General features: G+C 39.7%; 1 protein-coding gene across 5 annotated transcripts in view; it reads left to right on the forward strand.

Moving 5' to 3' along the window:
• The window catches only part of lrp8 (low density lipoprotein receptor-related protein 8, apolipoprotein e receptor), a 169,498-nt gene that overhangs the window by 77,912 nt on the left and 78,877 nt on the right, over positions 1–12,709 (forward strand). For all 5 annotated transcript variants that reach the window (XM_026146703.1, XM_026146706.1, XM_026146704.1 and 2 more), the window contains exon 3: positions 3,239–3,361. In XM_026146703.1, coding sequence (XP_026002488.1) covers positions 3,239–3,361 — 123 coding nt within the window. The remainder of the gene's footprint in view (positions 1–3,238; positions 3,362–12,709) is intronic.

Below are 12,709 nucleotides of genomic sequence, written 5' to 3' on the forward strand. Positions count from 1 at the left end.
CACACACACACACACACACACACACACACACACACACACACACACACACACACACCAAACCCTTTCTCCTAATAATATGGTGTCCAAACAACTAAATTGTGGCCTCAGTTGTGTTCACAATTTTGACAAAATCCTGATTTGCTTTTTACAGTGGGGCAAAAAAGTATTTAGTCAGCCACCGATTGTGCAAGTTCCCCCACCTAAAATGATGACAGAGGTCAGTAATTTGCACCAGAGGTACACTTCAACTGTGAGAGACAGAATGTGAAAAAAAATCCATGAATTCACATGGTAGGATTTGTAAAGAATTTATTCATAAATTAGGGTGGAAAATAAGTATTTGGTCACCTCAAACAAGGAAAATCTCTGGCTCTCACAGACCTGTAACGTCTTCTGTAAGAAGCTTTTCTGTCCCCCACGCGTTACCTGTATGAATGGCACCTGTTTGAACTCATCATCTGTATAAAAGACACCTGTCCACAGCCTCAAACAGTCAGACTCCAAACTCCGCCATGGCCAAGACCAAAGAGCTTTCGAAGGACACCAGGAAAAGTATTGTAGACCTGCACCAGACTGGGAAGAGTGAATCTACAATAGGCAAGCAGCTTGGTGTGAAGAAATCAACTGTGGGAGCAATCATCAGAAAATGGAAGACATACAAGACCACTAATAATCTCCCTCGATCTGGGGCTCCACGCAAGATCTCATCCCGTGGGGTCAAAATGATCATGAGAACGGTGAGCAAAGATCCCAGAACCACACGGGGGGACCTGGTGAATGACCTGCAGAGAGCTGGGACCAAAGTAACAAAGGTCACCATCAGTAACACACTACAACGGCAGGGAATCAAATCCCGCAGTGCCAGACGTGTTCCGCTGCTGAAGCCAGTGCATGTCCAGGCCCGTCTGAAGTTTGCCAGAGAGCACATGGATGATACAGCAGAGGATTGGGAGAATGTCATGTGGTCAGATGAAACCAAAGTAGAACTTTTTGGTATAAACTCAACTCGTCGTGTTTGGAGGAAGAAGAATACTGAGTTGCATCCCAAGAACACCATACCTACTGTGAAGCATGGGGGTGGAAACATCATGCTATGGGGCTGTTTTTCTGCCAAGGGGACAGGACGACTGATCCGTGTTAAGGACAGAATGAATGGGGCCATGTATCGTGAGATTTTGAGCCAAAACCTCCTTCCATCAGTGAGAACTTTGAAGATGAAACGAGGCTGGGTCTTCCAACATGACAATGATCCAAAACACACCGCCCGGGCAACAAAGGAGTGGCTCCGTAAGAAGCATTTGAAAGTCCTGGAGTGGCCTAGCCAGTCTCCAGACCTCAACCCCATAGAAAATCTGTGGCGGGAGTTGAAAGTCCGTGTTGCTCGGCGACAGCCCCAAAACATCACTGCTCTCGAGAAGATCTGCATGGAGGAATGGGCCAAAATACCAGCTACTGTGTGTGCAAACCTGGTAAAGTCCTATAGTAAACGTTTGACCTCTGTTATTGCCAACAAAGGTTATGTTACAAAGTATTGAGTTGTATTTTTGTTATTGACCAAATACTTATTTTCCACCCTGATTTACGAATAAATTCTTTACAAATCCTACCATGTGGATTCATGGATATTTTTTTTTCACATTCTGTCTCTCACAGTTGAAGTGTACCTCTGGTGCAAATTACTGACCTCTGTCATCATTTTAGGTGGGGGAACTTGCACAATCGGTGGCTGACTAAATACTTTTTTGCCCCACTGTATCTCGTTCCATTAAGGTTAAACTAAGCTATTGGTGTTTGTTTTTTGCTCTACCGCATTTAACCCCCTATTTTCTTTTTAAACTTTTGCTAGTTTTCTTTAGTCAGCTAGGATTCAGTTAGACTACTGTATGTCCACACAGTATTCATATCTAACCTGTGTTCCCAGCAGATCAGGTATGTGGTGCATATGAAAAAAATGCACTTGTCAGAATAAAATCACGCTGACCTACACACCACCAAACGCACAGTGCTGTTCACACTCGCACACTTTCTTGCCATTTGTCAACCCCCTCCACCTCCTTCCCCCAATATATTTCATCATGGTGAGCCAAGGCATCGCTAACATGCCAGGCGAGTGCTTTCTCTTGTTCACTGGCTCTCACTGTCAGGGAGAGATTTTTTTTTTTTTTTTTTTTTTTTTTACCTTTTCCCGTGACAGACCCAAGTGCTTCAATTTTCCATTTGCTTGGAGAAAGTGACTGCACAAAACCTTTGGACTCCGTAAGCTATCACTGCTACACAGAGCCAGCGTTAGCCTGGAAGGTGGATCATGCGGTGGTTAAAAATGGAGAAAAACCTCTGACCCCCACAGCACATGTAGTATATCCAACACATCCTTACAGAAAGAGGCCTGGTTAAGCTGCCGGTGCTTTTCTCATTCATTCAACCTGAAACACTGTTATTTATTTGAATTTGAAAGAAATAAAACCCATCTCACATTGGATCACCAGACTCATTTTCCTGACCCACTAAGTCTGCCTCAAAGAAGACGCACAAACAAAGGGTACCTAATCAAACGACCCTCATTCCCTCTCGTGTTCTGATACAAGTTGCACTTGAACACACCTTTGATGCTCTGACTGCCTAAGTAGAAACATTGCCTGCTGTAGGTTAAATTAAAATTGGACTGGAAAATTGGTTTCAAGTTGGTGCTCAGAATTGCTCTCAACTAAAGTTCAATTTTAATTACCTTGTTGACTTGTTAAGTGAAAACATTTGACATGTTTTCTTGGTGCGTACTTCTACATCACATCTTTCCTAAAGTATTGTTTTTTTTCCCCTTTTTTTTTTAGCTTTAATCAGATATTGTTTGCTGTGCTTAAGAGACTATGTCCAAATAAATATAAATTATATTGTCTAATAGTGGTATCGGATCTGCCGGGTGACTGGGGCTTTCTGTGTAGAGTTTGTTCTCTGCAGATATTCGGTCTTCCTCCCACAGTCCAAAGACTTGATTGTTTGGTTAACTGCTTATTCAGACTTTGCTGTAGGTATGAATGGTTGTCTCCCTCTTAGCCCTGTGTTATACTGGTAACCTGTCCAGAGTGTACCCTGTCTCTTGCCTGCAACCCTGAATTGGATAAGCAGTTAAGAAAATGGATGGTTCAATCATTCACTGTGGTGATGACTATCAGAGTATCAGCAGACACAATGCTTTCTTGAGGCCATATGATAATGTTGAATGTTTCTCTTCTCTACACAGCGAAGAAGACGTGCGCAGCCACAGACTTCACCTGTAAGAATGGACAGTGTCTTCCTGCTAGGTGGCGCTGTGACGGAGAAGTAGAGTGCGCAGACGGTTCAGATGAAGCCGATTCAATCTGCAGTAAGTAGCAGCACAGCCACACTGACTGGGCAAAACTGTGAGCAAAGTCAGTTTTGTCAGCACATATGCACACACACACACACGCGCGCACACACACACACACACTTCCCTGAGCATAAAATACTCCCAAGGTCACTCATTTTCAGTGTGTCATATTTTGCTGCACGCCGCCGTGCTAACCTTCTGTTTCTCGCACATTGCCTCAGAAAATAGCTTTTAGTGGCTTTTTTGTTGTCTGCTTCAGCAGCAGACTCAGAACCTTTGTACAAGGTTTGATCAAGGCCCTCGATGGCAGAAGAGTGGACAAGATGTTTGCTGAGCATCCTCAAAGGGAGAATTAGAAATAATTACTGAGCCCTAAATTCATCTCGTTCTCATTAAGTAGCTCATGACACGAGAGCAAATTTCTCTAAATTACATATTCAGTCACGCAGTGCATTTTAGAAACTTTTTTTTCCCATCTTGTCCAAGTTCACATATTATCACTTTAACCCTAATGGAAACTGTAAAGCTGTTTGATAGTTACGGTGCATTGCAGCTAATGTAGTTATATTTTACACAGACAAATGTAATGTAAGGTTTTATTAGTGTTCCTGTAATTATTAAAATGACTGCAGTTGAATTTGAGTCTGTTCTGGAAATGCAGCAGCTCATAAACAATGAAATACATTATTCTGTACTTCTCTCCTTAATACATGTTATATTATTTCAAAGGTTTTTTAACTGTTAACCATAAGCTGTCCATGTCAACATTTTTGTTTCTCACTTCAAATTAGTGATGCCATAATGTTGCAAAACATGCTTATAATACACATAATAATAAACATAATGAGAAATGTTCCTCTGCACAAATTAGTACATCTCAAAAGTTTGAATATTGTCAATTTTTAAAAAAGTAATACGTTTCTTTGAATTAAAAAATGTAAACTATCATCAGTTCTCCATTCATCATATTCATCATATATATCAATATAGCCAAAATAACAGATTCCTGAAAATCAGTAATCAAGTGTCTCAAATGATCTAATTTGGGTTTGCATAAACAGCTATTCATACAACGTAAATACAGAGTATCACTCAGTTTAGTTCAGTACATGTGACCTCAATCATGGACAAGACCGTTAACTTGAAACTTGTTCAAATGACGTGTGGGGTAAACCATAGAAGTTAATTCCAGAAAGGCTGGTTGTTCACAAAGTGCTGTATTGAAACATATCAATGGAAATTTGACTAGAAGGGAAAAGCATGGTAGGAAAAATCCTGAGAGTAAATGTCTGAAAACATTGATTCCAAAACTTAGGGAGCTTCATGAGTACTGGGGCTGGGCTCAGTATATCTAAAGCTAGATGTCGTCAAGATAGTAGTGGGAATGCTTGTGCCAAATCATATTGTCCGGAACAACAACACTAATCCGGGCATGTCTGAGAACAACACAGTGTGCTTCAATTTCACACCTAAAAAGAGAGTTACTTCAGCAACCTCCAACAAGCCACAGTACTTTACATAGTGTATGTGTTAGTGTGGTGGAAACAGAAGCTCACTGAAGCTCAAGTGTTTAAAGACTTTACTTTTTGTTTTTGGATGGGAGGCTAATGGCCTGTGGTAAAATTGGTAGACGTTAAAGTACTTCTTTGATATAAGAGGCTTTTACTATATATAGCTTTAAACTTTATGAATACTTTTCTTTTTCTTGTTTGTTAACTACATGTTCAAGCTGTTTAAGATAAGATAACCTTTATTAGTCCCACGTGTGGGAAATTTGTTGTTTATAACACAGACCAGGAGTCCTCAAAGATTGAGTCTTGGAGTTGTCAGTAACTTTCAATAAATCTGTGGGGGAAAAAATAAACTTGAGAAATATTTGTATCAAATTATTATAGTAAGCATGCTCTAAGATAGTTTTGGAAGAAAAGAGCATAAGGGGTGTAGTCAACATGAAAGCATGATGGCTTTCAGTTTTGACGTAGATGAATTATCTGTTTATTAGTAGCGATCACTGGCATTTTACAGAAATTCATCTTAGCTAGTGGTGCCTTGACTTCCCACTTCCTTCTTTTTCAAAAAGGCTAACACCTATTTGCAGTTTTTTTTAAAAGATGATTTTCAAAGAGGTGATCAAAGGACTCTTTGAAGATCCTTAAAGTAATAAGTATGATTGGGATAGGCCAAGGACATGTGTGTGGGTGCGTGCATTCATGCACGTGCCTATGAGTGATCCAAGTGCACGCACTGGCATAAGCATGTGAATAAAACTAGCGTCGATGCTCTTATTTAGTATTCATCACGAGGTGAATCGGTAGGTCATTTCATCAGATTAGTGGACTTGTGGTTAAGTCTCATTACATCCAATCAAGGTCAGACACTGTCAGAGCTTCTGTAACTTTCCCAGCCATTGATCCTCATGGCTGTGTGTGTCCAGATGAGTTTATGTGCAAGTAATAGAACGTCTAAGTTTGCTGTATACGCTTTCTTGCAAACATCAGAATAGTATTAACATTTTTCTGGAAACGTTAATGTGTGTTTCTGACTAATCTAGTTTTCTTTTAGTGCTTGACTACACAAGCAACCATATTTCATTACTAGGGCTGGGCCATATCATACCGTTCACGGTAATACCGGTTTAATGTTGGGCAACGATAGAAAAAGGAAATATCGCGATAGAATATGGGTAAAACGCGCATGCGCAGTGCCTTTGTTTTCATACGCATGGCGGCGAAAGCAGATCATTAAATAAAACGGATGAACCAGAATTGGTTTGTAAAAATGCTGCAACTTCAGTGGTGTGGAACTGGTTTAGCTTTCTTCCGTTAGATACACAACAAAGCACTATTTTTGGTAGCACATGCTAGCAGGCCGTCGTTATTACTGTGTTTTTTGGAAAATACGGCACACTTAAAATCAATCCTTTGATTTTTCTGAAAATCGCCAGTGCCCCTTATAATCCCGTGTGCCTTATGTATGAATTCTGGTTGCGTTTACTGACCTGGAAACGATTTTATGTACACGGCGCTGGAAAATCTGTCAAATGTTTTAGTACGACTTTGTTAAGCTACAAAGCCGCACCGCTTGATGGATTGTTGGAGCATCACGGCTGTTGTAGGCAAGAGCCTCGCGGAGTGATGCGTACTGTGCTTCAACATAATATTACCGTATTGTGTGTGTATAACCTCTTTTTAAGTTTTGTGGATATTATACATGGTTATGCTGAGGATATGTCGGCCAATTCCCACTGGAAATGCTTTTTGGTTAAACTGTCAGCAAGGAATTTGCATTTGCACTGTTAAATTTTTATATAACTTTAATGCACATAAAAAAACATCAACGTATTTTCATTTAAACAAGCAGCTGTTTTGGGGTTTTTTTGCACCAATAAAGTTGTGGAGTTGTAAAGTATTTTGTCTAGTGTCAATTATATCGTCAGTTACATCGTTATCGCAAATTTTCAAATGTATATCGTGATAAATATTTTTGGTCATATCGCCCTACTCTATTTCATACATGAATCTACTTCACGTACTGTTTTGAAGATAGTCTTGGAGAAAAGCATTTAATATGACAATTAAAAAAATCTCGAAAAGATCTACCATTAATTGAGTGATACAGTCTATAGAAACAAGATCTTCCTTCACTAAGATCTTCCTTTTTTTTCTGTCTCTCACTCAGAACACTTGTCTTTGTCCTAAAGTATAGACTGAATATACCCCCCTTTCTTACAGCCTTCTACCGCCTTGTGTCACATTCTTTACTTTGTCCTTGTGATTTCTTCTGGGCAGTTTGTCTCCCACTTTCTGATCTGAGTTCAGTTTAAGTAATGCCTTTGATAGAATTGATTGCCCCAGGAGGGAATCGATGAGCTGATCCCCGAGACTTCAGGTCGCCTGCTGATTAACTATGGACCTCCGATGACGCCTCTGAAACCACACACGCACACTCTCACACTCTCTCTCCACACACACACACACACACACACACACACACACACACACACACACACACACACACACACACACACACACACACACACACACACACACACAGGCAGGCCTCTCTGTAGCTGTCTGTAATTATACGTCTGAAAATGAACCTGGGCCTGGAGGGGATTCTGGAGAAAATGTTCAATCAGACGAGTGCTGGTTGATGCATGAAAGAGTGTGCACAGTGTTCTGCACTGAACGTTTTCTCCAGAGAAACCAGAGAAAACCTACACAGGCATACGGAGGACACGCCAGGTCCAAGCAAATTCAAACAGAGACCGTGCTAACCATTTATTACCGTGCACACATTTTTGTTTAATAGCTGCATCATAAATTGTGATTGAAGTATCATAAATTCACATTGCTCAACAGCAACATTTATTTAAAGTAACATCAAACATCAAACTACAACATATATATTTGAATCAGTTGCTTTCCACTTAAAGCGCTTGAAAAGTTTAATCAAAGTGGCACTTTAACAAAAACACCTTTTTAATAATTAGTTATGCAAATTGGTGTAACAAACTAAGCTAAATACTTCAGTGTTTAAGAACCATGTTTAAATACATTTCTAAATATAAATTAGTTTTACATGCATTTTTGCTGCAAACGTTGCTGCACTTTGTAGTCCACACAAGAAATGAAGGAGGTCACAATACCAGAAATCAAGTAGTACCAATACCAGTTGATTTACATGATTCTCGATGATCATCCTACATACTGAAACAAAGTTTAGTAAAAAGTGTTTTTAATTTAATTTCTTAAATATGTTCATATTATATTTTGCTCACAAGGCACAAACTAAAAGAAGGAAAAACTCCCTTTTAACAGGATGGAACCTCCTGCAGAAACAGGCTCAGGGAAGGACAGTCACCTGCTGCAACCAGCTGGTGGTGAGGAAGAAATCAAGCAGAACAGATGTAGAATAACACATGAAGGCAATAAAATAAAAGTAATGATTTTCTGTTTTAATAGTTTTATTTTAAGTTGTTTTACTCAATTATTATTATTAATATTATTATTATGAGTCTGATGTAAGTATAACAGAAAAACTCTTGAGGTAATTAGCCTTGAAATACTAGATAAATACCTTAAGCATCTTTATTGCATTTTGGCACCATGTTAGGGTTCCTGCATCAACTGCAGTTACCAGTTTAGAAAAATAGACTCATTATGCACTACAGTCATGTGAAAATGACCAGACAGATGACCTCTCTTTTAAATTTTCATAATGTTCCATGCTACTGGGAACCCAGTCCATTTACTAGACATCAAAGCCCTGAATTTCTGGGGTCTAGACATTACAGCATCCATTTACTGAGTGGCATCAACAAGATCCTGCAGTTTGACAATCAGGGCTGATTAAAGGAGCTGTGTAGTGTCTCTCAAGTATTATTTAAAACCCCATCTGTATGTGCATTCTGTCTCTGCTGGTGCATATCTATAGTTCTGGGATGAAAGTGAGGACTCCTCACCGTTTAAGTGTCCCCATGTAGATAAGTTACCAAACACGAGACACTCTGCACCCCTTATTTAACTGCATATGGAGCAACGTCTAACCTTTCCAGTGGCCCCGTCAGTCCAAGTGATGCTTGAAAACTTTGTATAAAAAGCAAAAAACTGTTCAAGAGTGCTTAGGCTTTGTGTGTTTTGGAAGTTGTGGAGGATATTTTATATTCATAGTACAAAAGACTTATTATCAGTAGAAGTAGTCTAAGTCTACTCAGGCATTTTTCACACTCGGAGGCATGATGATAAAGAGTGTTCTGAAAAGCCTCTTATTGTGAAGCATAATGAGAGAAAATTAGACAAACAGAAACGAGAATTGTGATAACTTTATAAGTCGAGTCATCTCAAATCATCATTCATGATAGGATAGGATAAACACAGCGGGATAAAACCGAGAAAGCAACAGTCTTATTATTCCCTTTAGCTCTTTGATATGATAAGAAAGCAATTATTCCTTAATTTACTCAGAAGAAACTATAAAGGATTTGGCAGCATTTGTTTCTTTGCTTCAAATACAACTCCATTCCAGGGCCTTGAACTCGGGATATTTTCCCTAAAATTCTTCTTTTAATACTACAAGATTACAATATTGAGTTCCAATGTGTCATTAAAGGCCATGAATATAGGGTCACACTTTGAAAACTGTGTCTCTGTTTAGTCCTTTTTTTATATTTATAATCTCATTAGATCATTTTTTTATCAACTTACCCAACCCCACCGGGCTTTAAAAGTGCCATGATTTCATTCCATCTGATGAAACTCATACATCTAAAGACACAAACTGTCAAAGCAGAGTCTCTCATCACAGCAGGACGTCTTTCCCAATTTCTAGTAGCGATGATTTATAGCGCTTATATCCAGTCGCCACTCTTCAGATTCTTTTTTTCTTTTTTTTTTTTTTTGACCTGGTAATTATGGCACGTCTGAGGAAACAACTTTAGCAAAAAATATTGAAATTGTCGGGCAAGGCAGATGGAGGACGGGTGCTATTTTTCTTACTCTAATAGATATTTAGTTGGCTAAAGTTGCAATGCTTTTATATTAAAGAGGAAGTTTAGAGTCTTTATCGGTCACGATGAAGAGCTGATCATAATATCTCAGTGATATTAAGTCAAGATGAAGACATTGAGAATTTTGAATTCAAAACTGACACTCACAATGTCTCAGGTGAAAATACAATAAGTGTCATCTAATGTTTAACTATACAGCATTGCCCTAATTGCCAGCTTCTCCTATTCGGTCATCGTCTCTGTCCTCTCTGTCATCAGTTTCACCTCCTTCTGTGTCATGAGGTAGGCTTTGCCTTGTCTCTGTGTGCTGAGACAATAGGCAGGTTAGCGTATTATAGCGAGGAGGCAGGCGGTTGTGCGAGTTAATTATTTTGGAACGTGGAAGGGAAGGATCCAGTCAGTTGCACTGTCGGACAGCTTCACTTTCATGCTTGAGGCGGCGGCAGCACCTGCCATAATTTCCCAGGTGGCCTCTCCCTCTCTTTTATCCAACTCTCTCTACCTGTCTGCCTTCCTTGTTCTTTCAGTCTGGGAGAAAGCAAGTGACCTGTCATTAAAGGACACACTAACAACATGCAAATTTAAGAACTGTGCAAAAGAAAATCAAAAGCTGTTATATGGTTATGAACACTGGAAACGAGACGATGAAGTCTAGTGTCTTGCTGCATGTTCTTTTAGTTGCTATGAGCTCAATGTCATTCACAGACTGCAACATGCAAAAAATTAAATGCCACCAAAGTTCACCACTTTCTTTTTGCCTATCGCTGTGTTTATTGTGATTGAATCTACAACCCACCATTATGTAACCACAGAAGACTAACATGAGTTTTGTGACTCTATTGTACCACACTTCAGGTCTGAATAACACATTTATCAGTAAAAATGAGATTCATCCTCCAAAGAACCAAGCAAAAAAGAATCTTTTTTTTGTAGAAAGGCTATCCAAACACATGAGATATCAGTGGAAAGCCCAGGATGTCCTTTATTTAGTTCGTCAGGACTTAGTAGGGTAGCTCAAATAAGTCACAAGATATAGACAAAGAACAAATATCACTTAAAGAGGATATCATTGAATCGGCTGCTTCTCAGGAGGATATATGCATAACCCAAGGATGAGCTTACAAAATTGAGCACTCCCCATGTCATGTCTATACAGTAATAGCGTTTTTCCACTGGTACCTACTCAGGTCGGCTCGGGACGGTATGACAACGCTTTTAGGGTTTTCCATTAGGTTGTAGTACCTGGTACTAGGTACCTACTTGGCCGTGGTTCCAAGCAATCGGAGGAGAGCTCCTTCACGAAAAATGAAAACCGCCATTTTTTTTTTTTAACACACGGTGCTGTTTTTATCCAGCCATGTTCTTCGTTGCCGAGCAGCTGGTATACCATCGCCTCGACGTCCTCCTTTGTTGTGATGTATATATGTTGCATACCAATGATGTCACAGGACGTTCAACCGTGTTGCTATAATGACCCCACACACATTAGGTGATCCGAGTCGAGTCACGTCAAGCCAATCTAGGTAGGTACTAGTGGAAAAGGGCTTTAAGCTGACTTATTCCATGGGGCGGGGTTTATGAAAGAGGGACTCTATGCAGTTCTGTGAGAAATCAAGCACACCCATTGAATCAGTAGCTTCTAGAACCACCTGATTTTACATTTAGAATCAGTCTTTACATTGTTCACGTTCTTTAAAGCGTTGCTTAATTCATTGAGGTTTGCGGGAATTCGTTTACGCAGAGCTCTGAGATCTTTCCACAGCATTCCAGCTGGGTTGAGGTTTGGACTTCGGACCATTGCAACACCTTGATTGTTTTCTTTTTTCAGCCATTCTGTTATAGATTGGCTGCTGTGTTTGAGATTATTGTGCTGTTGCATGACCCAATTTGTGGCCAGTCTTTAGGATTTCAGGGAGGTGGCCTCACATTTGACTCTTGAATACTTTGGTATACAGAGGAGTTCATGATAGGTTTGCATGTAGGAAGTGATAATAGTGATTTTTTTTTTTTAAAGATGAGTTTCATATAGATATTTAAATGCATCTAATTTTGATTTGTCAAAAATGGAAAAAATTAGTGATGGGAGCTAGAAGAAGAACAGCAAATAAAGAGAAGCTGCCGTCTCCATGACCAAAGCATGCATAACACAAGTAATCTTAAAGCTGATACAGCATAACTTAACTGGTGTTTTGTGACTTAAATAGCTGTGTGGTAACAGTATAACGTGAGCGTGTGGACATAACAATTTGCCGACATGGCAGAAGCGCGACTGGATATAAAGCTTGCCTTTTTTTGCATTTGATAATTACAGTAATAAAGTGTGATTCATGCAGATGTTCTTTGGGGATGATACCCGCAGAGCTGTCGTTTTCAAACATTCTCCGTGGGGTTCCATTTTCTCGTTGTGACTCAAATTAATTATCCAGGAAATTATTTATTTATTTCTCTTGTTTTTAAGACCACAAAAATTGGTTAAATTTATAATTCGACCGAACCCGTTTTCCATTGCCTAGATTTAGAGTGTGTGCGTGTGCGTGTGTGTGTGTGTGGGCGCGTGCGAGAGGCAGTTTCACAGAGCCAGAAATATTTTTCTTTCAAAATTCCACAGAGAAGTCTTTAGAAGTAATTTTACCTGCCTTTGTTTCTCTTTATAGATCTGTTTTTGTGCATTGCCCTTGCATTTCAATAAAGTGCCTCGGAGGAAATGAGCTCAGTTTCCCCATCAAGTTCAGCGCGACGCTCTGCATCCCTCAATAGAGTCCTGACTGCCTCTTTTCCCTCGTTTGCCTTCCTTTTTGTGTACCTCCCTTTCCTGCATTCTGTCATCAGCTGAGAGATGTGGCACTAGCCACTGG

The sequence above is a fragment of the Astatotilapia calliptera genome, chromosome 17 (genome assembly GCF_900246225.1).
Source record: "Astatotilapia calliptera chromosome 17, fAstCal1.2, whole genome shotgun sequence".
Lineage (NCBI taxonomy): Eukaryota > Metazoa > Chordata > Actinopteri > Cichliformes > Cichlidae > Astatotilapia > Astatotilapia calliptera.